This window comes from Bacillus rossius, chromosome 2 (genome assembly GCF_032445375.1).
Source record: "Bacillus rossius redtenbacheri isolate Brsri chromosome 2, Brsri_v3, whole genome shotgun sequence".
Taxonomy (NCBI): domain Eukaryota; kingdom Metazoa; phylum Arthropoda; class Insecta; order Phasmatodea; family Bacillidae; genus Bacillus; species Bacillus rossius.
The window spans coordinates 112,956,555-112,984,541 of record NC_086331.1 but is presented as its reverse complement, the minus strand read 5'-3'; the positions used below and the strand labels follow the sequence as shown (position 1 = coordinate 112,984,541).

Genomic DNA, 27,987 nt, shown 5'->3' with positions numbered 1-27,987 from the left:
TGCTTGGTCCTAGAATTAACCTTATAAGCTTAACATAGGATAATCAGGCAGTCCATGCTCTGAAAAATGATAAGTTGTACAGGCAGGAACAATAGATACCTAAAATTCTCAAAGCTAGATTGGAATAGAACCCCCAAAGACGAAAGCTTCATTAAAAAATGGCCGTAAAAATTTTGTGTTACCATCCCCACTATTCACCTTTGGATGACATCTGTCACATTATCAGACAGTGTTAAATCTAGTGTCTGCCATGGAAGAGCCAATCGCTCATTTAACAGTATTTTTTCTTTAGGTTAATTACATAATATATTTTTGTGTTTCTTATAAAAGAACTAAGCTACAAAATTTGAATTTCTAATTATTGGTTTTTGCTGAATTTTAGGCTAAACTAGTCCAACAGCATCGTTCATTGCCTGATGTATTTTTGAATTACATGTTTTCATTCTGTTTTATTGGTCACATTGTAAAAATTTAATGAATATACCTAACTCAGTCTTTAACATCCTGTACTTCAATTGAGGCATTGAGGATATTGGAAGTGAACTTGCAAAGTACAAGTTTTGAGATGCAGCATGTGAAATTTCCAGTTCAATCATTATCATCAGCATGATCTCTCTTAATTCTAAAACAAATTTACTAGTATTAGAAGTGAATTTGGCTCTTGTAACAGATTACACCAATTACTACGGACTTTAGTGTGTATGTTTAAAAAAAATGTTTACCTTTGTATCAAACGTCTGCATGAACTGCATTCCATCTTAGCATAAAACTTATTATTTTACATTTTTTTAACTTTACACTCATTTTATCCTGTAATGCGCAAATATTTTTGTGATATTTTGTTTGATTCAGCTGATGCGGCTTGATCGAAGCATAATTGAAGGCCTTCAAGACATAGTTTCTCTCCTTGAAGATCAACTGCAGCCTCTGGTGCAGTCGGAGCTCTCGCTGTTAGTTGACATCTTGTATAGACCGGAACTTCTTTTTCCACCTGGAACAGATGCAAGAAAACGATGTGAAAGTGGTGGATTCATAAGACGGTAAGTCTGGTTATATATTTTTTAAGTTCAGTGCATGTTCAGTGCAATTTGAATTCATTACAGTAGTATCTTTGTATCCATGGATAATATTTCATAACAAGCTAACTTAGTATCATAAAATTACAGACATTACATACAGTTTATAGCATAATCAATTATTTTGTGTTGAGTAATAAATTGAAGTTTAATGGACTCTGTGGATTTCCTTTTTTTCCTTAAATAATTTAAATAGCCTAGTGCATTGGTTCCCCTTTGGGTTGCTGAGTTTACATGTCTTTATTAAAATTAAATGTTTTTATTACTCTGGGGGTGGGATACGCACTGCACACACTGTGCGGAGGAGCCATCCTACACTGCCTTTGGTTGTAGTGTGGCACTGGTGTCGGTGCTTCCGTTGCGGTTTTGTCAGTTTGGTTTCCGACAGTGGCAATGTTTATATAGGGCACAAAGTTAACATTAGACTAACAGGGAAATGTTTATACCGGACAGTTTTACTACAATATTTACATTAAGTGGACATTGTGAAGTTGACACTCCTGTAGCAATGGCAATGTTTACATTGGCCACATTTGCAGATGGGTTCTTGACGGTACACATGAGGGCGCTGGCAAAATGACCTCATGGTGGTGACCCACCAGTTGTGCTCCGCAACGGCGGCAGCGTCAGTGATCTGAGCGGTGGCAACAGCCATTGTGCTGGCTGTCATGTGCGGTAGTGGTGCAGCCAGGGTCATGTGGCTGGTGTCTGTTGAGTAGGAAGCGTGGGTGTCGCTTGGCACAGCCCGATTCGGCCTGCCAAGCTGGTGGGCCCTTCGCTATCGGCCTTGACAGGCAGGGCCAATGTCATCCAATGGTGCAATGTCGCGAACTTGAAACACGCCTGAGGTGTTTCGAGTTGACAGGCAAGGTGGTGGTGTCTCGGTGGGGTGGCACTTCTTGTCGGCCCCAATGTGAGCACGTCAGGTGAGTGCTTGGCAGGCGAACTGGTTCAGATAGACGTCAATAGGGGTGTCAAGTGCCTCGGCACTACTGACCAGTAGAGGAAGCGGCGTCAGACTGGTGTGGGCGGGTGAATGGATTGGCTCAACCAGTGGTGCTACAAAACTAGACGGACACAGGGGTGCCATTCCAGGGGGCGGGACACAATCGGACGTCGTGTTGGCATCGAGGCGCTGAGTGTCATGTCACAAAGCGGTGAATCCAGGTGGTGGTGACGTGGCACGGCGAGCAGATGAAGAGATGACAGCGGAAACCAGGCGGGGGCGGCATCGCGACGCAGGGGGTCGGCGATTAAGTTGAACGGCGTAGGGATGTACCTTCATGGTGTCGGACGTTGCAAAGTGTCAGTGTCATGTGGTGACGAGTTTGTTTCGGAGTCTAGATTTGTTCTTGACACGGATTGGAGTATTGATCACACTGCAGACTGCTGCAAGATGGTCGGAGACATTTGTGTTTGGTGATCTCAGCAAGGCATCGTGCCAGGAACAGAAGGGGAGTCTTATTCCATTTATAGCTTTTAAGGCATTAAGGAAATAACTTTGCATTATTGGAATACAGTGGTGTCCATTAGGTGAAATGAGGCCTGCGTAGTAAAATTTTAATTTGAGTTGGAATGGTTACTATTACAGTGGGGTTAGTTATGCACATAATTTTATCATATTTCTTTGTTGCTACTGTGAGGTTTAAAGTTATTCCCTGCAATTATAATGGCTATAAACTTCTTTATTTTGTGGCCAAGACATTTCATGGCGATTTGTGAACATATAAAAGGTACACAGTCAACGTCTTAAAAAGTGTCGGAGAAAACATTGGAACTGCAATTTGTAAGCTTCAATTTGGAACAAATGTGTAACCCTTGCATGTGCAGTTCAAAATCTTTACTGCATATTGTGAGTTGTGTTTTATAAATATACTATGGAACTAAAATTGTAAAAAATGTTTTGATGATAGTGTTGAATGAAAATTAAGGGGTCCAAGATTCTTATAATGTTTAACATGGGACATGACTTATTAATTTTTGTCTGCAAATCAAAACTCACCAGAATAACTTTTAAAAACCTCCACTAAACTCTTTGGACACTTAAGTAGAGCTGGTGCAATATAAATTAGAATCTACGAACATAACACTTAAATGGAGAACTAAACTTACAAAGCTAAACTCAAAGTGACAACGGAATCTTGATTCCTGATAGCGGAAATTACTGACAGAAGTACTAGAAATAAAATGTAGTATTTCCTTCTGGATGATGTATTTTTACATAACTTAATCTTTACCTTGATTAGTAATAATTAGTCAAATTTACATTACACATATGTCATAATGTCATAAAACAATTACTTTCACTCTCAATTGAGCAGGGTTAAAACAGATTAGTTTACACTCCACTTTTCAAACTGGCATCCTGAGTTAGCCCGAGAACGCGTTTCATAAGGCAAACCCAGTGCTGCCAGATCTGTCAACTTGTAAGCAGTCAACTCTAACCAGGTCTTTGCAAGGCTGAATTTTTGAAAATTGGTATTACATTAGTAGTTAGTTTTAGTATTAGCAAATGGCTATGAACTTTTTAAAACATAATTACTTATACTTGATTTTCCTTTACTAGAACCAATCTCAACAATTTTCTGGAATCTCTCTTTGCAGCATTGTAGGGTGTTTCAGATCATCATGAACATACCTCGTTATCCTAAAGGACTAAAGGCTTTCATAGCTTGAGTCACTAACTACTCCTTGGTTTCTAGGTTGAGGCAAAGTCAACTTTTATGGGTAACCGACCTTGAAGAATTTGTTCAGGGAATGGTTTATTAATAACTTTCTAACTATTGGAGGTACTGGGACAATGCAAAGCATTTGCAACAAGACATGCCAAAATGTCTAGTACCACAAATTTTTCACAAAAGCCAAGAAATAGTGATATACTAGATTAATGTAAAAAAAAAAAAGACATAACCAGAAGTCTCTTTTCCTGGTACCTTAGGACTGTTGCCAGTCTAATCACAATTGACATCAATAAAATTAATTAATTTTAGTTGGCTTATTAAGCAATATGGTTTACTGAACTTGTACTTTTGTAGCTATTTTTTTACCTTTAGGTTAAGTACTTGCATTTCAATTTATTAATTTGTATAGAGCAAGCCACTATTGATGGCCAAATATTTGTAGTAATTATTTAGCAGTGTACAATTCTAGTCAATAATTATGTTTGTGCACGCAACCAGTCAAGGTGAAGCAGTTTTTCTAATTTTACATGCTTATAATAGTTTTCATTGGTTGCAGTTTAATTAAACATACAGAGAAATTGTTGGAAGAAAAAGAGGAGCGACTGTGTGTCAAAGTCTTACACACTCTGCGAGAAATGATGGCAATTGATCCAGAACATGGCGAGAAGGTAATCTAAACTTACAATTATAACTTTGCTTTGACAGCAAATGTTTCGTAGTACACATTTTGTGTCAACTCTTTTACTTATTACTTGTTTTTTTATTCAAAGTTCGTAGTTTATAGATTTCAATTGCAATAGAGTTTTAGGTTTAGATTTAATAATTCAATCTAGTTTGTTTGTTTAAGTTAATCGATTTTCACTAGAAAATTATGTTGACTCTACATGTAGTGAATGCAAGCGTACTGTAGCTATACTTTTCAGTGAGTGAAAAATATTTTAGTGAGAGTACGTGTGACTTATTACTTTAGTACACTAGTTTTTAAAAGTGCAAGAGTAAATTTTGTTGTAACTTTTATGCTATCAGTGTCCAGTAAAAATTAACTTTCTTGTTACTTGGTGCTACATTAGTTGGCAATGATGAGTGAATGTCATTACTGAATTTATCTTTATTCCTTCACTTTGTTGTTGATGTTAAAAAAAATGTACATCTTTAACTTTGAAAGCTTTTTAGATAACAGTACATAGCCGAACAACTTAGGAAAATAGGGCTGGCTTGTAAAAACTTCTTTTTTCCTAATATCATCTGCCTCATTTTAGATAGTGTGTTTCTGTAACATCTCTAAAAATGCATTCAGAGTTGAGGCTTTACTTATTTCCCATGCATCAAATTACTTATCTTCAACTTGTGTAAGTTATTTAATTAATATGGTTTTTCAATAAATATAAGTGCACATGATTCATGAATATTCAGTCTGCTGTTTATACTTGTTCAAATGTAATGCTACAGTAACTTCTATAATTACAAAACTTAGGTGCCTTTTTAATCTTAAGAGCTAATTGAATCTTATGACTAAAGCTCTGTACACTGTGCATGAAGTGTTAAGCTGGCAATTTTAAACTTCAGAAAACATATAAGTTATGTACTTTAAACAAACCATGTATAATAATAGGAATTTTAGTATAGATTTAAGAAACATTTAGATCAATGTAAAGGTAAACAACTCTCTAGAATAAATTGCCTGCAGTACAGGATTATATTATTTCTAGTTGCTCATAGATACACTGCATATGTTTATTTATCAATTAAATATAGATCGTGTTTCAATAGAGATGATTCTTAGAAAACTAAATTTAGCCTAGTCAATGTTTATTAAGTATTTACTTTGTACAGTACAACACAAAAATGATATTTTCAAGCACTCTTTAATTTTCAATCTACGTTTAAAATTTTAAAATTTCTGAATACCGCTGTAAACATTAAAATTGACATATTGGCTGCAAGTGTATGACATAATATGTAGTACTTTCCGGCTAAACCATTGTCGTAGTGTGGTTCATGGAAGTGAGCATACATATTGTTTGCAGTAAAGGGATTCTAAGTTGCTTTGGTAATATGTATATTTTCTGTAAATATACATTGATTTGTGAGTTTTATTGTAAATAGAAAAACTTACATAGGGTCTTAACTAAAAGGAATGTGGGTATAAAATCACACATTTTTGTACACTAGAGTAGGATCATTGGGTGTGTAATGTGAAAAGTTTGTAATAGTTATATTTTCTCTGTTATATTCATAGGTTTTGTTGATCCTTTTTTTTTTTCATTCATTTGCTATTTACACAATAAATTTCTGCCTTCATAATTTTTGTTGATATTTTAAGTTTTGTTAATCTGTTTAATGTTATTGTCAAAATAATGTAAAAGATTAAGGTACATGCATTAGAACAGAAGTTTAATAAATTTGTAAAAGAATAGATGAAACTATAATGTTTGTTATATCTAGTTAGAAATAAAAATTAGCACTGATTGTGCTGCTTCCAAGTCATTCACAAATTATTGAAGCTCATTTGTCGCTTGACCTAAACTATTGATTTTTTTTACAAGAAAAAAAAAAATATTAATTTTGTAAATTAAAAAAAACAGTAGAGTTTCTTTTTTAATGATGGAAACTTTAAGCATCACATTTATTAAACTTTGTTTTTAAAATTTCTGTATTTACATTTCATATTCATTACATATGTTCTACTGTACATGTGATAATTACTAGCATACACAATTATAATAGTGTGTTAAAAATATAGTGCACTGCTCTTAAATATTTTTTTATCAATATTTAAATAGTTATAATTTTCTTTGTTATTTGCATCAATCTCGTATATCTTCATGGCTAGTTGTAGTTTAATGGAAGTATTTTTCTAGCATTCAGTCATTCTAAATGCAGCATTTTGTCACTTGGGTTGTCTGGTTGAAAAGACTGTTGTTGCTTTAACAATTCTTCACAATGGTCGTACAATAAAGTACTTATGCGTATACATGGCCGTAGCCAGTGCACCTCTGAAATTACCAACTTTGAATGGAATCATATGAAATACAACTAGCTATTCTGGTTAGACCTGCACATAGACAAGTTCTCTGACATCACAGCCACAAATCAAATGGATGTTAATTTTTCCCATGCAAAACTGTACTGTCGCTTTAGATCTGTTTTTCTCAGATTCTGTTTGTATTTAAATGGAACGGTTTGTACCCTGATGCTTACAAATCTAAAGTTTATTGAAAATGAGCATTTGGAAAATCACATTCATTTTACAATTTAAATCCTTTAAAATTTTTGTAACATAACTGTGACTTAAATGCTTAGAACAGGTGGTGTTTCTTTTTGAGCAGAAGTTATAATTCATTATCTGCTGTAGGATGTGAAGACTGGCAAACCCTCAGGGCTCATCACCTCATAACCTCATCACCTCATCACCTCATCACCACCATTACTTGTTCTATGGAGAATGAATAAGGTCCATGTCTAATCCTTCAACTGCTATATCCTCATTTTGTCCTTAATTGTCTGTCAAAACATTTCCACCATCTTTCCTAACCCTTCAACCATGCAACCTGAAACTGTCAACATAATGATACCAGCTGCTGTAGTCACATTAAAGAAGATATAACAGGCATCAAATTGTTTACTATTAAATTATTTCCTTGTAGATGATGAATCACTTAGCCAAGATTGATTTAAATCTCCAGCCATTACCTCAGTATGAACATGGTAGAGTTGATAATTCTGCAATGGTTTACTATAGCCTGACATGGTCCACCATCTCACGGAGAGGTTTTGTAAAATTTCATTTCTTAGTCGTCTAAATATGATAGGTTGCCATATTTTAGAATGAATGGTAAAACCCCAAAACAATATTCTCTACTCAGACTTCTACCAACTGATATTTTTTCACTGTTCTCAAGGTCAAAAACCTTAACTACATAACTGATTAAACCATATATAGGGTCTAGTTGTTTTGTCACAAGATTAGTTTGCTTGAGGCACTTTATGCTTATAAGGGTTTTTTGTGTTGACATTTTTTTAAAGAAGAGAAGTTACTTATATGCAACTCCAATTTTTAATTGAGTGCATGTAGATCTCCTATTGGGTTTAAATGGAAATTTGTTCTGTGAATGTATTCCAAAATTATGTGGGCAAGTTTACTAAGGGTCATTTTTAAATTACTATATACCCAAGAATCACAATTTTTTATTAAGTTAAAAAATTATAAAGTGTGTGTAATATGGAATCCTATCCTCAAAACTAAAATTTTGTGCTTTTTTTTTTTTCTTACGTATACAAACTTTCTTGTACGAAAACCAAGAAACATTGTAGGTACAATATTATTTGAATACAGAACATTACTTTTTTGATTGCACAGAGTAAAACTAATTTTTTTTTTGACCAAACATTTCACTCATTACATTTGGCACAGGAATTTTGTCTTTGTGCATCATCCATTGCGTGACATTTTTATTGTGCTATGTATTGAAGAGACCCTTGAATGGTCGGTCCATTGGTTGCAACTTGTGGCTTGTGTGGAACGGCAGGCACACAATCGTGTGATTTTTCCTTGTTCAATCGATGATGTCACGTCAGTGTTTGGGGTGAGGAAGTAGTGGCCAGTAAGAATTATGATAGCTGGATCTTCCTCCGTTGGTTTCACATAATCAGTGACTTTTTTAACCATAGTGTAAAAAGGTCCATTTGAATTTACCCTGAAGGGTGAGCGACACAGAAGGTTTCGTCATATTCTTGCAGGGAAAGATCATTACAGGATTAAGTTTTCTCCTGAACTTATACAGCAGACTACAGTTCCAAGTTCCACTGCAGTTAATGAACACACTTGTCATTTACTTTTCAGAGAAATCACCTTAACCATTTTGATTGAACATTCGTCAAACCACTTTTATTGACGTTGTACACCTTGTTAGCTTTGTATGTATTATTTCTATGTTCTGTGGTTAGAACATCATAGAATGAATTAACTCACTCGTAAAACCTGTGGCCCTGGCATATGATATTCCAGTAGGATTTCTCATAAACACTTGTTTTACATGACGTCTGAGAAATTGGTCCCGCCAAGCCCTTTCAGCTAATTCTGGTTTGAAAGGGTGACTTAGTTTGTTGCGCTTAGCAATTTGAAAGGCCATTGGATGAACATTTATTCTCGTGAAGCTGTAGAATTTTGTCTCCATAAAAAAAAAAAAAAAAGATAATCCACCAACTCTTTCTCTGTTTCATTTTTCTGCAGAGGTGTTTGCCCAAGTTTAATTTTTACTGTCTCATCAACAGTTGTGTCTTTATCATAAGCGAGGAGGCATTTAAGAGTGGTTTTTGATGCTGTAATACTGAGCAAATATTTCCAGGCCCATTTTCTTTTCGTGAATGCCTCTTATCACTAGTTTTATTTTACTTTTATCCCACACTTTTCTCTTCTTCACCTCCTTTACTCTGAAGAGCGATGCCCTCGGCATTCTGCAACAAAAGGATAAAAAAATACTAAGAAATGAAGACCAAATATGTAAACAAATAAATTATTAGGTATACATGTAAAATTAATTTTACTGGGAAGAAAACTGAAAGAAGTTGGTACTAATTCGGAACCATTAAAAGAGGGGTTTCATATTATGTTCCATATTATGTTACTAACATCGCCACAAACTCGGAACGTCTCCTCTCTCAACAGGTGAACACAAGCAACTGAAAAATGGTGGGGGCTCTTTTCTCGAGTAAAAGGTAACTCAAAACAAAACTGGTTTTATTAAAATAATAGTCTTTTTGTTCCATCCAATTTATAAACAATGGCCCATACTTTGGCCACAGATATGCAGATGCAATCATTATTTAGATGTTGTTACACATAGCCCAATTTTAAACGTAGCACATCTGTATGTTACATCTACTGTTACAGCACTTGAAATATATTTTAGCAATGTAATATTGGAAAGCAGTGTGAATTTTTTCGTATGGTTATGAAAATTGCCTTTTTATTATAGAATATTGATTTTTATTCATCTTCTCAGGGATTTTGCCATTATCACAATTAATGTGTGATTATTGCAATATGAGTTAGAAACACACCATTAAAGAAATTGTCATATTGATAACTCTACATATATTTAGAATGAAAGAAAAAGTTAGCTACAATAATCAATATTATAAATTGTTTCAATAATCACCTGCTACGATAAATCAATAATTGCCAATAGTCACAAATTAATCGAATATAGATCTAATATAGACCTGGGTGCACAACTAATTAATTATCTTTCTTTACTTTACCTGTATTTGTGAGGTTATGTGTTTTGTTATTTTTAATTACTCTTTTGTGTGATACTGATGGCCTTGTTGCAGATGCAGCTTTCTCTACAGTAACTGTCACTCAAACTAACTCGCTTACTCTCTCTCTCTTGTACTCACTCGTGTATTTATTTCTGTTTGGACTTTCAATATTTGGACAGTAATTTCTGCAGCAGTTATATGTATGACTATCATAGATTTGAGTTATTTTATTTTAACTTCTTTTTTTTTTCAATGGCTAGTTATGTTTTCGGGAAATTCCTCCAAATTTAAATACAAGATAATTATATTTTATAGTCATATTTACCAACCTATTTGTACAAGTTTGTTTTGATCTGTATTTTTCATTGTTCCAAAATGTAGGAATTAGTACAAGATACAATTCAATAAAGCTATAAAGCACGGAAGTCACAAGACGTCACCAACCCTACAACTTGAAATTGCAAAACAGTAGAAAACAAATTTCTTCTTTAGGCTTTTTTTTTAATTATTAATATTTATCGTGAAAACAAAAGAAGTTTTCAATTATTTGATTTAAAAGTGTTTTTTTTCTTTCTTTCACCATGTAAATGTTTAACAAGTGTTAACATTCTGTATATAATAATAAGAACACTGTGAGCTTCTCAACCTACCTGTTTTACTAAGTGAATCTTGGCCTTTTTGACTGGCTGGCAAGGACATTTTGCTCTTATGCAATAACTTTGGAAATATTGTTAATCCCAAACATTTAAGTTTGAAGCATGCATTTTTACTGCAGCAAACCATGGAAGGGTCATGTCTTTACAGATTCCACAGTTACTGCTTTCTTTTTCCTACACTATGCTTTTAAAATTGTTCAAAAATTCATTTTGGGAATTTTTTAAAAACTTTATTATGTCAGTTTAAAAAAAAAAAATATTAATTTTAACCCAAGTGGCGTGGTTTTTGCTCTTCCTAAGAAAACAAGAGTAAGATACTTCAGTAAACTTAGTTTTACCTGAAAAATATAAATGCCAGGGAGTAAATTCATGGGCTGCCTTAAATTATTTGATACTAATTTATTTTGTTGTTTGCTATCATGTGGACAGTTAATTATAGTGCCCCATATAAAACATTATAAAAAATAAACTACTATTTTTATTTTATATTTATAAATTATTTTTTATACGAGATATAATATGATTCATTATTATGTATTACATAGAAAATATAAAAAAAAAATCTACTTTAATTCATATAGCGTGGTTAAAATCATAAGTGCTTTGTTTTTCAAAAACAATTTATTGCAGTGTATTATTTGTTTGTTTGCTTGTTTATGTTGTAATGTTTTCAGCATATAATTCATTTGTTTCAGCTATTTTCATTTTTAGTAGAAGCTAGATCTAAGCAGCGAGATGTCTCTAGTGATGTAACTTTTTGAACTGAATTTTTTTAAATTTATTTTATATGCTGCAAGTTATGAAATTCTGTCACAATATTCGTGATGAAAAATTTCTATTTTATAGTGGTACATAAGTTTATGTCATACAAACCTGAACAAATTCTTTTCTGCTAGATTATAATGCTCTCTTTCATTTCCCCCCCCTAATTTCTCTAGTCTTATTGTTTTGTTCATTTTCATAAATTTTAAGAGTTGTATATTAGAATAGTTTCTTCATTTGTTAATATGTGGCTAATAATTTAATCAGCATTAAATGATTCTCTTAACAGTATTAAATAGCATTAATTACTAACTTATAATATTAAAATATTTAATACAAACTGGTTTTGGTTACATAACTTTTCACATGTGTGTGTCATTTTACACTTATAGATAGTGTGTGTATTTGTTTCATGTGTTTTCTTTTTTACACATGCTGTCTCAGTGCGATCTGTCACTAGTTGGAAAAGAAAATGAGGTGGAACCTCTCTCGTTGGTATGGTGGACATTACCCTATAAGTATGCTTCTGTGAAGCATGTTTTTCTCTTTGTACTTCCTTTCTTACTCTCAGCTTAATTGCTAAGCTCTGTACTCATCTCTTCTCGCTCTGTCTGTTTTCATGTCTGTGTTATACTCATACATAAACCAGTAATAAGTTCTTTCTACCTGTAACTGCATTCCTAGTAGAAATTCAGTTTCCAGTGAGCTCTTCCTTTTGCAGAGAAATGTGTTTGAGTACATTCTGGCCAACTGATGTTTATTTACATTTTGTGTATGCATGAACGTGCAATGTTACATGCATTTCTGTGTACATATGTGTAAGCACACATACATCTGAGTTAGGAGAACCGGTTCTGAATTCCCAGGTGTGCTAATTATATGTATAATTAATCAGCTTTAATCAGTGAACCCATCATTGGATGGACCAGGTATGGCCACTGGCGGCACTCACACTTTCGTTGAAAATATTTTTAAAGTTGATTATTTCGTCAATGGTACCAATGTGAGACAAACCTTGTCACACTCCAGACCTCCAACTGGCTCAACATTGGTCTAGAGTGCACATACATGAACACTTGAAGAAATTAGTTGGGCCTTGAAAAAAAATTTTTAGTTCTAAATAGATGTTACTGCTCATGATTGATAGCTTAATTAAAATCTCTCAGGCACAAACTTATTTCAAATGTTTTTTTATTTATTCATCCTGTACGAAAATTCACAAGTTACAATGGCCACTGTCTCCCGACCACAAAACAAGTACATGTTGGAAATACAAATTGGTCACACAAAACAACTTCACTGGCTCAAAATAGATTTACTGTTCATAGGTACCGAAAAATGAATATTAAATACTGTTCGCAAGTAAATTCCATTGTTGCTTGCATTTCACAGTACAAGCCAAAGGACTCAGTCTTAGGTACAGTGATGAAATTACTCCATCATTGTTTTTATCTATTATCGATGACTGTGATCTAATGAATTATAATTATAGAGGTTCCAAAAAGGTTTCATGTTTGGTGTAGTTCAGACCACAGTTGAAAAATTCCCTTTTCACCACATTATTGTGTTTAATCTGAGCCATCGACCGAAACACACGACCTAGCTGTACCTGGTACAGACGCTGACTGATGCCATTGCCACCCTTCTCGTACGAGAAAGACAAAGGTGCCTACATGACGTAATTTCCACCCAATCACAAAATTACACAGAAAAGATCAGTCAATACTAGTGCAAGGCAGCAAATCATGAGTCATTTTTCTTTATGATCAAGCAACCTCTGTCTAGTTCTTACACGTCAGGGAAACTATCGCATCAGCTATCATTCCAACAAAGAACCATGGTGAAAAAAATACAAAAGAAAATTACGTGAACACACATAAAACTTAACCAACTCAGAAAAAAATTAGGTAATAAAAAGTTCCAACAACCTTTTCACAATAAAGTAAGCAAATAATTAGAAATACCTGCCAACATGAAATAATGTAAATCTTGATTTTACAAAACACTGCAAATGCACAAATACCTCTCAAAAGAATAATTAGCTGGTTTTTAAGTCATACCAGAAAACCTAACGAAGTATCATTTCTGATCAGAAAACACAATAAATCACTATTAAAACTCATTCAGCTATTGGGGAGGGCAGTAGTCGGGGTTGCTACAACCTATGTAGCATGTTACAAAATTTGAGCTTCAGTGGTCATAATTTTACCTTCTTTTCGTAAACCTTCTTTTAAAACAATTTTCATCCCATTAGACACATCAATAGCATATGGAAAATATTAGGTGCATTAAGTAACCTGAGAGGAAGCTATTATTCTTCTTTTGATAGAGAGACTTGTGGCAAGTACTCAGTTAACCTTTATCTTATTTATTAGTTTTTTTCCAAAAACTGTGAGTTCCTCTAGTAATCATATCAGGCGCCATCCAGGACTTCAAGTTGGTTTTGGTATTGTTGTTTAGGTTTGCTCGGCCTACATCCTCTGCACCACTAGTTTGTCAATGTTGCAACAAGTTGTCCTGATTGTACAAAGCTTTGTATGCAGTATGTGTGGACACAAGTGTGTAAAATTGTTATACTATTAATGCTGCTGTACAATGTTTACCTGTATAATAGGAAATAATGTGTAGTGTGGAATTCATTATTCATTTGGTGTGTTTGCTTTTTTACATTCTGATGCAAATTCCACGTGGAAGTGTATTTCCTGTTGAGAAAAAGTGTTAAAAAGGAAGGGGAGTGCTTAATCACATAATTCCCAAGGGCTTAGGAGTCCCTTGACTTAGATGATTAGCCAAAAAAAATGTTGTTCTAAGAAAATGGTTTTAATTTGAATAACTGTGAAACCATCCAAATTTTATTTTTTAATTGTTGGTGCAATGAAGTTCAATAATTTTAAAAATGGAATAGTTTTGCACAGTTGAAATTTATTCATTAAGCCATCTAATGATTGAAAAAAAATAGGATTTGGTTAATGGTTATGGTAACTTATCCGAATAAAGGAAATTTTAACAAAAGAAAGCGTATTCAATGGAGCTAGGTTCCAAGACCTCCCACAAATATTCTCTATGACCTTGAATACAAAGCGTGTCAAGCATTGGTCATAATAAATAACAGGACACTCTTCTTTATTAAAAATGAATTATATTTGACCCATGTAATAATAGTACCTAGATGTAACCTGGTTCATAATATTTTTAAATTATTTTATTTTTAGACAAAAAAAAATTTGCTATGTTTTACACAATTTTTGGTTCCTATTTACTTTTTTACTCCATATTTAATTATTACACTAGAATTTTTTTATTTGATTACTTATTAAAATAATTTTAAGATATACTGTAGTATACATTTTCTTTATGTAGTGCTTGCTTTTGCATTTTTATAGTTTTTTTTGTTTTCATGTTAATTCATATTTTATCTATTTTAAAAGTGCCATAGCCAGTGATTTTTTAATTCACTGTATGACTTCTTGTTCATTTTTTTTAGTCTTTAATTTATTAATATTCAACTATTATAAATTATTTTATTTTGGTGGTATGTTGCTGCTGAAAATAGTTTTATTATTTCTATACATATTAATAATTTAGTGTGGACATTGAACACTACGTACATATTTATTTTTCAAAAGAAAATAATAACCTATATTTAATATTACGTAAAGCTTAATTCTTTTTGTTTATTGTGTTCTGCATTGTAATTTTAGCTTTGGTAAGTATTACATTAAATATTTACTTTTGTGAAACTCACAATAAGATTTGTAACAACTTTTATGTTAATCTTCAAAACAAGAATTAATTGTGAATGCAGTGAGAGTTACCATTATAAGTTATATTATGTATAAATAAACATTTTACTTTTCATGAAAAATTTCACAGAACCCACATCAACAGTGCATATTTATTAAGTTTTTGAACTGCATGCATGGAATATTATTCCGCAGCTATAAGCTGGTCAGTAAGCTAATGTTACTTTGAACTAGTAATCAGGCTTTTTTTTTACTGTCATCCCAATGCTATAAAAGATTGGTACTAGCATTGTATTCTGTAGATTTTTTAATTGACCTTCTGGCTGAAACTCATTACATAGATGCTGATTATCATTATAGTATTTTGAGTGATTTTAGCTTTTTAGTATTTTTCAACTGCTTAGTTATCTTGTTTGCTTTTAAGTGCTGGAAACATGTTAGGCTTTTTTATTGCATTCATTAGTTTTTATGATGGCGTGTTATAATGGTTTTGTGGAATGGTGGATGTTGATATGAATCAGTATGGTTGTACTGAGCTGATGTGTCATATCATACGTAACCTTACCACTAATAACAGAGTAGCAAAAATTAAAAGGTACCACACTGGACATTGTCATGTCGATGAAATCGTTATTCCGTAGCAAAGTGCACCAGGCATGACAGTTGAAACCAGCATTTCAGAGCAAAGCACTGCAAGGCAAATACTGTTTAAGATTGAAAAAAAAAATCCTTGATTTTCCCCCCTGGAATTGTAGAAGTTATGTGTTTTGCTTGAAGCTCAACTGACATTCAATTTAATGTACCTATTTACAGAATTAAAAACACATCAACTGGTGCAACACACATTCATAGGTCAGTCCACAGTTCCTTCATAAACAATCCTCCCTCCAATACATCAGGTGGTGGCTGATAAACTTCTGACTTGCAAGGGAATGGGCGTTTGTGTGAACCGTTCAGAGAAAATACGCTTAGTTGTGTGTCAGGCTGCTTGGAGTAAGATGCTGGTAGATGCTGGTGCAAAAAAAAAATTGTTTCATTGGGACATTTTTTATCATTTACTATGCAGACTTTTAATATGAATCTTAATAGGTATTCAATTTTGCACATTCACAACTGCAAATATTAATGCCTAATATGCCAACTGTTTTACCAGTTCAGTTGTCCATTTTACCAGAATGCTAAGCATTGATTTTTTCCAACCATAAAGAATTAGAAGCTGTCTTGCTTTCGAATTTCATGCGAAAATTCAGATTGTTGATATTTGTTTGCTGCCTGCTGTCTTAAGTTATTGATTAGCTATATAACATACTATATTTTCCAGTAATATCAACAATAAATGTGGTATAACAAAATGAAGTAATCCTTTTACGTGCTTGAATTTAATTTAATATTCAGTCTCACAATGTTAACGATACAAATAACCTTTATCAACTGCCACTTTTTTTTCTGTTCAAATGTCGTACTTAATGAAAATTTGGAAATGGAATGCAAAGTGTATAAAAATCTATGTAGTGCTAGGCTTATTTTATAGAAGTATTTTATGCAGAAGTGAGCCAAGCTACCTGCGTCTTTTCATATCTACGACGGTGAAAAACGCTAGTGAAAACAAACAAATGTCTAGATAGTGTGTTAGAAAAAAGTACTGATTATTTTCAGTTATGCTAGTTTAAATGTCTATTAAATATGGAGAAGAAAACTGTAACTTTTCTGGATAATTTGATGCATCTGAACTTCTGAAGTTATTTGTGTAGTATAATAGAGGTTAAGAATATCAACAGTACTTGCAAGGCTTCAGTTTAAAGAGTTTTTTTTTATTTCTTTACATACATTTTAGTTTTTACAATAGAGTTTATATAAATGATACAAACATATGTAATCAAGTTCCAATGTCATTCCATTCAAAAAATTTTATTTTCATTGAAGGCAAAATTGTAGCCCTTAATGGGGTGCCTCCCATTTCAGGTCAAGATTTTATATTTACAGTAATTACATATAAACTTGTAGACTTTTTCAATTGTGTAACTTTCGCGAAATGAAATACAGCGCATACATTTTACATGATTAGCTTTCAAAGTTACATTTTTAACGTTTTTGGGTTTTACAAATAAGGAGAATTTAATTTATTGCAGAACTGAAACTTTTTAGGTTTAACTGCAATGCCACTGGCTACTTCAAGAAATGGTTTGAATTTCTTTCAGATAATATTAATTATTTTAACCTGGCATTTCTAAATTCTCAAATTTGTTACGATTTTGACAGACAAGAAACATGAAATGAGTTTTTGTGATAGAAATGCAAACCATATCACCGGACAAAAAATTAATCACCCTATAGTGCATGCAGATGGATCGTTAAGCCTGTACAGATGGCACAGCGAACGAGTCCCATGCTCAACCACACGCGCACTGCCTCTAGATGAGCATAAGGCAGTAGCGATCAGTGAGACATGATGTTTTAAGTAGACAATGTACGGCAACATGTTGATGTAAGGATGTTACAGATTAATTTTGTAATGTGCATCAGTTTCTTCCATTTTTGATATGCACTCAAAATAATAAATTAGACACTTCTATTCCCGAAATAATTGTGTAAAAATTAAAAATTATAGCGTGTTAGAGGCAGCATATTTTTAAATCATTCATATTAACTGTGCAACTGAAATATTTTGATTTAACATATTTAACTATATTCATCTAAAAATTATGTTTTCTTATTTTCCTTTCCCAGTCTGATTTATTTTTTAGTACACACTGGAGCCACATTTATGACCCAACTGATGTTGTTTGTTCAGGGGGATGTTCTCCGCCACACCTTACTCGTGCGTTACTTTGGCAAGAATTTTGTGTTGAAAAGAGAGACGGTAGAGCTAAGCACAACTTTCCCACCTGCTGTAGTTTCCCATGGGCCCGGTGGTAAGTAGTCGTGGCTGTGTACTGTAAACAACCACATGAGTGGTCTCTTTATTTTGTTTTCTGTCTTGTATCTTGAGTATAAGCTGGAAATTATTTTTGTCAATGCCACATTTCAAAAAATTAATTATGTATCATACAAAATGGGTCAGAATTCGACAGACAAACCTTGGCTGCAGGTTCATCGTGAGAAAATAACTTAAAAGCATTTGCACTTCTTTCGATTAAATTTCTTCCCTTGGCTGGTACCCATGTATGAAGTTAGAGCTAAACAAATTTTTTTATGGCAAATAATAGAGAAAGTATTTAAAATAGAATGCTAATTATCTTAATAATGTTTAAGTGAACAAAGTTTGTTCAACCTCCGCAAAACATTTCACAATCATAAAATGATATTGTTGAAATAATTGAGGTGGAACATTATTATTTTCCATACATTTTTTTTCTAACAAGTAGCACTTAAAGATCATAAGTCATGCATATGTTTTCGACACATTATTTTGTAATGAACCTGCAGCTGAAGTTTGAGTCAAATTCTGACTCACTCTGTATTGTGTAATTTTGAAATTTTCCTGCTCACTTTTATTTCTTAGCTTTTCTGTGAATAGTTAGGAGTAGAAAGAGATATTTAAATACATTTGGAAATGGGTCAAAGTGGTTGAGAGGTCAGCCAACTCACCTCCCACAAAGATGATCCAGGTTCAATTCCTGGTGGACGTTGTCATAAGCTGGTGAGTTCCTTGGAGGTGCTCCCGTTTCCCCTGCTCACCCATTCATTCATCCTCAACTTTTCACCCTTTGTCATCTCTAATGACCTCTGTTTCTGCAAGACATTAAGCCCTATTCCATTCATTCATTCATTCATTCATTCAGTCAATCAATCAATCTTGAACTGCAGTGAAGCAGCACCTTGTAATACTCAGTTGGTGCATCCTTGGTTGTAAAGGCGTACTTTTTTTTATTTTTTACAATATTCTGGATAAGTAGGCTACAGTCTTCTGCTTTAGTAGTGTAGGTGAGCTTTGATCAGTACTGAGCAAGTTTAGATTGTTCTCAAAGCTTGTGTTGGTGCTGTAGTGAGACACTGAACTCAACTTCCCGAGGAATAGGCAATGGCCTTACCTTAATGTGTGCTTTTGGGTGTAACTGTTTTGTGACCTCGCTGTTTGCAAGGTTTCAACCTCATTTTAAAGAAAAATTCAAGGTACTTTGGAGTCATTGCCATTTTTGCACAGAATTAATGACAAAATGCCTTTCATTTATTGGTCTGTACTTGTTTCACTATATTCTTTTTCATCCTTGTATTATTTATATAGTAAACCATGGTATAACTTTTTTTAAATACCTGCCTTAGCTTGTTGGGAGGTATTTTTAAAAATATTCTCTGTCATGATGAGGTAGCAATCTCTGAATTACTTAAACAATGTGAAATTAGAGGTAAGAACAGAGGATTTAACCAGTTTTTTTTTTCAATGTAAAAGGATTGTACAACAAATTTGCTGGTATATGTCAGGTATGCTTAGTCTAAAATTGCAGTAAACTAGAATGATGAACACATGATATATGACACAAAAATATTTCTCTGCCCAGTAGCATTCTGTAAAGACCAATATTGCTGCAGTCACAAAATTAAGAATAAAGATTTTATTTGTGATAATTTTTTAATCAAATTTTTGTTTAAATTTCATTGTAAAAACTGAATTCTTTGTTAATCTGCATAGAAAGTATTATTGCTAGCAAACAGTTCAAAATCATACACTTCAGAAACTATACATTTCTTCACAATTCCAAAAACCACAAAGCTTCAGCTTAGCAACTGTTTAGAAAAGCAGTGTTTTTTTTGCCATACAATGAATCATTTAATGTTGAAAAGTACTGAAGTGCAGGATTGAGCCCTTTCTTACACAGAATCATGACTCAGTTATCTATAATAAGGAGTGAAATAAAAATCACTATAACCTAAAATGTCATATTTAGTCAGTCTTTGAGGTCAAGCTTTATGAAGAGTGTTACGATTATATTTATAACTAAATTTTAAAAAATTTATAATTTACATTATGTATGGTTAAGATTTCATTCGCTATACTATTAAGTTGTAATTTGTCATTTTTAAGTTGACACCAATTAAATTAAATTTATATGCTACATAAAATTGGAGTATGTCACCATTCTATCAACATATTGATTGTGGCTTCTATTTTATTCTGCAAATAAAAAAATATTAATGTTTCATCTGTTTAAAATTTGCAGTGTGTGTATATATATATATATATATATATATAAAAAATAGCTGAACTTTTTTTTGTAATAAATTTGAGTTGAAAACAAAATGTACAATACTAATACTGTACAAAACAAATTCTATCTTAATGTTTATTGCAAAATTTGGCTGCTAATAGTACTTTATTTTATTTTAATACCAAAGGCATGCTGTTATAAAAGTGTATCTTTTCATAGGTTTAAGTGTTATGTATCAAAAAAAATATTGCATCAAAATAGTGTATTCATTTTAAGCATATTTAGTCCAGAATACCAAAAATTGTCTTATTACATGTTGTTGCAAGCTTCCCTGTTTGTGCAGTCTAGATTTTTCAAAACCCTTCATCTCATAGGCAGATGCATCAGCTATAGCAATCGTGATGCTGTCCAAGTATTTTGATGGACACTGCCAATCTGTTGCTTTCACTTTGATTAATCATATTTATAAATGTGCAGTGACTACCACGTAATTAAGATTTTATATAAATTTTCATTTTATGTAATTTTTTTGTGTGCTGATTATATGCTTTAACTGTATGCAGTCATGTTTTGGTTTTACAGCAAAAATTCTAAGCCGAGCTGGCAGAACACTCTTTGAAGTACAGAATCATTTAGATCGTGAAGGGGCATCTGACTTGGTTGTAGAATTGGTCATAAAATCAGTTAACTCACCATCAATCTTCGTAGAAGCCGTAGAACTTGGGATTGCTCTACTTGGAGGTGGAAATCCTATAATACAGAAGAGTATGTATAATAAATTGATGGGAGGAGACCTTAGTCAATCTTTTTTTAAGGTAAATCAGTTATAATGTCAAGAATAACTAGTGCATGTTAGTAATAATTACAAATGGCACATTCTTAAACTGTCTTGGTTGCGTGTAACAATGTTTCACTATTGGTCGTGCATGAAAACTTTTTCACATTCGCTTCTTTCATTATACAAACAAATCTGAGTAAATAATAGAATGCATATTGATAATTTTGTCACTATCCTGTATATTTTGTGCCCTAAAATTATTTTAATATTACATTTACTTGAATATAAATGTTTAAAAACAAAAATATATATTTTAATATAAGGATTTTTTTTAACTCTTCAGATTTATGCTTAGTTATGGAATCAAGGCTTCGAACAAAATTTTAGATGAAACAAAGTTAATATGTAAGTATTTTTTATAAATGAAGTTTTTTAAACCACACAGAATTTTTATTTTTGCAGGTTGGGAAACTATAAGTAGATACTTATAGGCATATGGGTGCCTCACATGTTGAGCACACATTTTTTCATTTTCAGTTTTTTATTGCAAGAACAAATGAACAAATCTTATTTTCAGGAAATATGTTCCAGCATCAATGCAAAAAAAAAATTAAATTTACAGAACCTGCAGTGCCACCTACAGTGATATTATTCACAACCATCTCCTTCAGTTTCACTTGCGTGACTGTTCCCACGGAGAGAGACGCTCTCACTTACTAGGCATGCCAGTAAACAGAGAACTGTGGCAAGTTCAACATTGTATCATTCATCGCAACCAGTTTGGGCACTGGCCAATGAAAGTTGAAGACTCAGCTAGACGAGAGGGCAAGGTGCTACGACTCGTCTTCATAAATAAAACCATATCATTTTTTAGTGTCAGGGAAATGCTATGACAGGTTAAGTGAAATTGTTTTGCTATAGTATATGTCAGTGTTTGTATGTTTTATTATTTTCAGGTATTTTATGACAAAATGCGTGATTCACAACAAGAAATCAAATCAACAGTAACTGTAAATACATCTGATATTGCTACAAAGGCTCATGAAGAAAAAGAACAAGGAAAGGAATTTGAAAAGTTATCAAAGAAGAAAGGATGTAAGTACTTGATAATTTTTCTTACTTTTAGCTCATCACATTCCATTTTACACGAATAATAGGTTTTGAAAAGAAAAAAATATATAGCTTATGTATTATTGTGTATGTGTAGGACTGTATTTGAATTTAATAGAGGTAGATTTTTTGCAATTTTAAAGTACCTAGGGATGTTAAGTATATTTAAAAAGACTTTGCTGTTTTGAAATAGTTCACAAATTGATTAGTGTAACAGAAATGTTAGAAAACAAATTATGATCAAACATTGTAATTATATTTAATTTGTCAGTTTGTTCATTGAGTAATCTGCCTTGGCATTATTTTTATGGTATTAAAATTTTAGGCATTAGATTTTTTTAAATTTAATTTATTATTATTTCCAATGCTGATTGTGTTCAACCTTTTGGGCTTAAAGGAAGTAATCCAAAGGTTTATTCTGTAATGTTTTAATGTAAGTATTTTTTGTTAAATTATTGTCACCTTATTTTACACGGATGGATCAAAAGCATATGGCTCATCTCAATGGCCTTTAGCTCTAGTGTATGTGAGCTACATGATCATTTAAAAAACTAGATGTCCTAGATCTTTTTCAAGTGTAAGCGAACAGAACACTATTCCGGTGCCACTTCTACTGAGGGATCTGGAATACCTCCCAGGTCGAGGTATTTGAAAATGAAGGCTTCAGAAATAGTTTTAGTAATATATTTTGACATAAATAACAGGGTTATCAGTAATCTTTACTTACCACTTGTATATAAAAATCTTGATGGTCGTTTCAAAATTTAACAATTTTGCATGCTATTTGCATAAAAATACATTTATGTTATACTAGTATTAAAATTATATTATTCAAGCTATTTCAAAATCATTTTTATCTTACTTTTTTCCATGAAGCTGTAAATTAAAATACCTTCTTATTTCTTCCTAATTTCCAGAGGGTTAGCATTGCAGCTCGTCAAACAGTTCAACTCAATTTATATCTAATTGTTTATCACTCAAAAAACTGTGAAGATGTGTACCCGCATCCTTCAACTCTTTCCTATCCCATGTCTCCAGATTTCCAGTGACGATAAAGAAATTTTTATCTCTTCCTGTGGTTTTCTTGAGTTCAAACCTATATTTAAGCAAGGATATTGCATTATGTCAAGCATAACAAAGAGGAAATTCACTTTGAATGTTGTTCTCCCAGCCTAAAAAGGTTCAAATTCACTCTCGTAGGAGAATTGCATTTTTCTTTTCCTTAGACAGACTTTGGTTTCTTTGCCAACACCAATTTGTTTTGCAAGTTATTTTGCATCTTTGATCATGTTATTGTTCAGGGAATTTTAGAAGGGTAATTGATGGTCTGCTAAGGAACATTATGCTATAGTACATAGAGACAAATATGCTTTGTAAAGCTGAATAAACACGAGTGGATGTTTTTGCACCAATGCTAATAAACCTGAGCTGCCTTAGTGCATTGTGCTTGTGACCAGATGCTGCTGTTTGTTTTATTGGTAGGTTTGTGTATATTTTGCATCAATTGCAGACTGTCATGTATAAAATATTTTATGAGATCAGGCAGATTTTCAGTAATTTTTTCATTTTCAGTGAAGCCAAATGGTATAATAATAACTGAAGAACTTCATGAAGAGTTGAATCAAGCAGCATTAGCAACTTCCAATGCATATTCAATAGCAAGAAGTATTTCACCAGGTATTTCACATTCTGTGCCTTTTTGTGTGTGTTGTGGCTTCTTCAGATTTGTATACAATACAATTCAAATTTTTGTACTAAATTTATGTTTACTTCCTTGTTTCATTTTGTGCTAACCTGACTATATATGTAATTATATATGATGGTTCATATGCTTAGAGAGAGGTGGCCCACTGGTAAAATGATGGATTTGTGTTTCACTGGACCCCAGTTTGAATCCTGGTCGGGCCACCTGGATTTTAGATTTCCCATTGTTTCCCCAAATTACTCCAATAGGCCATGGCAAATTCCTCTCTTAATATCCCTGGTCCGTGTTCTGTAAATTATTGTCTGTATCTATAATGACCTTGCTGTCAATGACACAATAAAACTAAAAATAAAGTTTTTACGCTTTTAAAATTCCTGGAATAGTACCTGAAAAAAATATTTCATCTTCAAGTCCTTGGAAGTACATTGGAAATTAATTTAGTCCTTGAAGTTTTTTCAAATCTTCAAATATGCTTAAATTTTATGTAAATTTTCAGAATAAGTTTGGAGATCAAGGTATGAAGGACATGGGCAGTCTTGAATTAGTGCATTTCCAGAATCAGCAAAGACTGTCCAAAGTCGATGAATAGTTTTTAATGTGTTATCAATATACAAAAAGATAGAAGCTATCTTAAAAATCTCTTTAGTTAGTTGGATATTTTTTTTAAGTTAAAATTTTTTTCTTGTACTTTGAGTTTATTTTACATTTTATAATTGCTACAGGACAATACTTATTTTTGTAAGTTTTGACAGTCAATAATTCTTTGCATTATAAAGAGATTTATGTAGATTGTTTATGAGCATGTGATGACCAATTCATATGTAAGGAGATGGTGCCAAGAAGACAGAGCAGACAGAACCAAAGAGTGTTCACATTGAAACTGATGTTGTGGAGAATTTTCAAGGAATCATTCAAAATCTTGGTGGGTCATGGACTTGGGTGATACCACATGGATGGGCACGTGGACCTGGGTGATACCACATGGATGGGCACGTGGACTTGGGTGATACCACATGGATGGGCATGTGGACTTGGGTGATACCACATGGATGGGCATGTGGACTTGGGTGATACCACATGGATGGGCACGTGGACTTGGGTGATACCACATGGATGGGCATGTGGACTTGGGTGATACCTCATGGATGGGCATGTGGACTTGGGTGATACCACATGGATGGGCACGTGGACCCGGCTAACGACTCTCTCTCCTTGGGCTGTGACGTGGCCCACATGGAAGCTAGGCTCGATTCGCCCTTGATGAAAGTAATTAATCCCTACCAGCCCACTCTTAGCAGTGGGCATGCTGTTACTAGGATAAACGATGGTTGTCAGTGGTATTCTTCAGGCATCCCACACACCTTAGTACCTCTGCTGGTGCACATGTGGTTTTGCTAACAAACTACTCTCGGTTCTGGTAAAAGGATTTTATTCATTCTGGTTTACACTCAAAACAGAAACAATGACAAAAACCTTTACATACTGAAGTAGTAAGAATGCCATCTGCAACTCAACTGGTTTAGGTTCTGCCCAGGGCACCGCGTGACCTGGCCTCGAGTTACAGTTCACTATTATGTTTCAAATGTTTGGTGGAGAACTTAAATTATTAAGACTGGTAGGTCATTTATAATACCATCAAGAAACAAAATACCTTAGTGAATCCTTTCAAGTGCTTAACAGTGTATTAATAACTTTTACTTATTTATGTTATTATTTAAGTCCACATGTGAACTGCCAGCATAAGGGTGTGTTTTGAAAGGGTTGCACATAGCGCTGCTCCGTCCACATGGTATACCCTGAAAACACTTACACTTGAGGGCGATTGTCATAATTAGTATAAACATGACAATCTAATTAACTAATAATTAAGTAATTTGGGGTTTGTGACACTGACTCTTAAGTGCACCTGTTACAGGGTGGGATAACACACACACATACGCACGCACACGTTGGCGGGAGGTCCGAATGAGTCGGGGTGATAGAAGATGTTGGTGGGAGGATAAGAGGTCTGAAGCAGTGCGAGGCACTTGAAGCTTAAGGGAGGGCGTAGCCCTGGTCGACATCAAAATAGATCATTGGCAATTTCTGCATGGTGGCTAGCAATCAGGAAAACAGGGAAAGCTTGTAAAAGTCAGTGTATTTTCAGCAACAGAAAAAAGTCTGGGAGAAGTCTAATAATTCCTAATATATCTGCACATGTGCCATTTACAGATCCTTTCTTCCCCCTTTCCAACATATATTGTAGTGTTACATACAGAAGTTTTTCTCCCATTTGTTTTTGTTCGTAAGTATATAAGAACTTTGAACATGCTCATTTACTTCAGTGTTGTCAAATGTACGGTCATAAGATTACTGATAGTTTCCTGTTGCAATAGTAAAATGTGATTTGCCTAGGAGTAGTAATTTTTAATTTTAATTTTGGATAGTTTATGGTGACTAACTAATATTGGTGGTCAGGGCAAAATTTTTCTAAGCCTAGAAAAGTCAGGGAATTTTTTTAACTCAGGTTTGCTAGCCACCCTGTTTCATAAAAATAGACTGTAACATTGTACTTAATTTTAATTGTGCAGGGAACTTTAAGAAACTTCTAGCAATTTAAACAATTTTGGTTGCAGACCCATGTAATGTAGTGGTGTTGGTGCAGGGGAGGAGGTGGGCTCCATCATCGTGGGCAGTGGGTCGGCGTGGGAGGACATGCTGGCAGAGAAGCTGGAGCGTCACCGCGAGCACGACGAGCAGAACAAACTGTCCGGGAAAGTCTTGGTGATGCAGCCCATACTTCGCTTCTTGCAGCTGCTCTGTGAAAATCATAACAGAAATCTGCAAGTAAGCTACGACTTTTACAGATACTTAAATTTATATAAATATTTGATTTTTATTTTGACATGACATCCGAATGGTTGTGTTCACACTTGGAATTAGAAATGTTGGATATTGAATCTAAACATTTAGGTTGTTATTATTGGTGTTATTTAGCTAAATTTACTTAATGTTCATAGATTTATTCTTTTTTGGTGTATTATTAATTTTTTCTGGAATCAGTAAAAATGTAACATTGACTACTGTTATTTTTAATTTTTAATATGTAGGTCTGAGCAAATATTCAAAATTTCAAATATAAAACGGCCACACCCTCCGAGTTAGCCTAGCTTCATCTTTAATATATCTCCTTAATAATGGTAATCACTGACTTGTTACCACAGGCTGCCCCACACAAGTGAGTCTTACTTCAACTTTGAAACATCTCTCTCGACCATAGCGACAGGTTAGCAGGGGAGGCGCGCCCCCTGAGTGAGCCTAACACCTTTAAATTACATCTAATATATAACCACGATCTCCGACTCATTACCATGGGCTGCCCCGCTCGAGTGAGTCTTGATCACCCACTTGAAAACCCTGTGCCCCCTTCCAGGTTTGTTCAATGCCACCTTACCCAAATTTCGCAACCGTGGCCCAGGCTAGCTGAGTGGACCCCATTTCGCCAGTGCTGGAGGGGGCAGCGCACACAGTTTTCATTACAGCGTTACCTGAGAATGTCATCCTGCTCTTGCACCAGGCGTGCAACTGTGTTAACACCAGACATTGGAATATCCTGTTTTGGCAAAACAGGCACCCGCGCTCGCCACCATGCTCCTATTACTGAGTTGTGATACAGCACTACTCAGGCACCCACTGGGAGTCTGAACCATTAAATACCTAAACTTCAAATTCTGTGACACTGAAAAATTCTGGAATGTGATATTATTTACACCCTTGCATGGTGAAAATTAGCATCAGTAACTGAAAATGTAAATTATATGTATTGATGATGCTGGAGTCTAATTAAACCTAAGAGAAGGGCAGTTTGTTGGTCCTTCTGCACTAAAAAAATTGTTTCAAAGGGGAGAGGGATGGACATTTTTTTTATAAGGCATAAGTTTATTTTTTATAAAAATATATGGAGAGGCAAATAAAAAGTCACCAATTTATATTAGTACAGTCTAGGAAACACCTTTTTGGACAGGCAATTTGTTGGTTACATTTACCCACACCAAATAATACTTTCATTATCTTCTTTTGGCTGGT

The 27,987-nt window shown here is 33.7% G+C and overlaps 1 protein-coding gene across 3 annotated transcripts in view; it reads left to right on the top strand.

The window, feature by feature from the left end:
* Window positions 1-27,987, top strand: part of LOC134529630 (inositol 1,4,5-trisphosphate receptor) — a 149,435-nt gene that overhangs the window by 96,018 nt on the left and 25,430 nt on the right. For 2 of the 3 annotated variants that reach the window (XM_063363928.1, XM_063363930.1), the window contains 7 exons: window positions 853-1,040; window positions 4,314-4,425; window positions 17,974-18,094; window positions 20,912-21,144; window positions 22,064-22,202; window positions 23,790-23,894; window positions 26,567-26,748. In XM_063363928.1, coding sequence (XP_063219998.1) covers window positions 853-1,040; window positions 4,314-4,425; window positions 17,974-18,094; window positions 20,912-21,144; window positions 22,064-22,202; window positions 23,790-23,894; window positions 26,567-26,748 — 1,080 coding nt within the window. The remainder of the gene's footprint in view (window positions 1-852; window positions 1,041-4,313; window positions 4,426-17,973; window positions 18,095-20,911; window positions 21,145-22,063; window positions 22,203-23,789; window positions 23,895-26,566; window positions 26,749-27,987) is intronic. The other variant, XM_063363929.1, reaches the window with a different exon arrangement.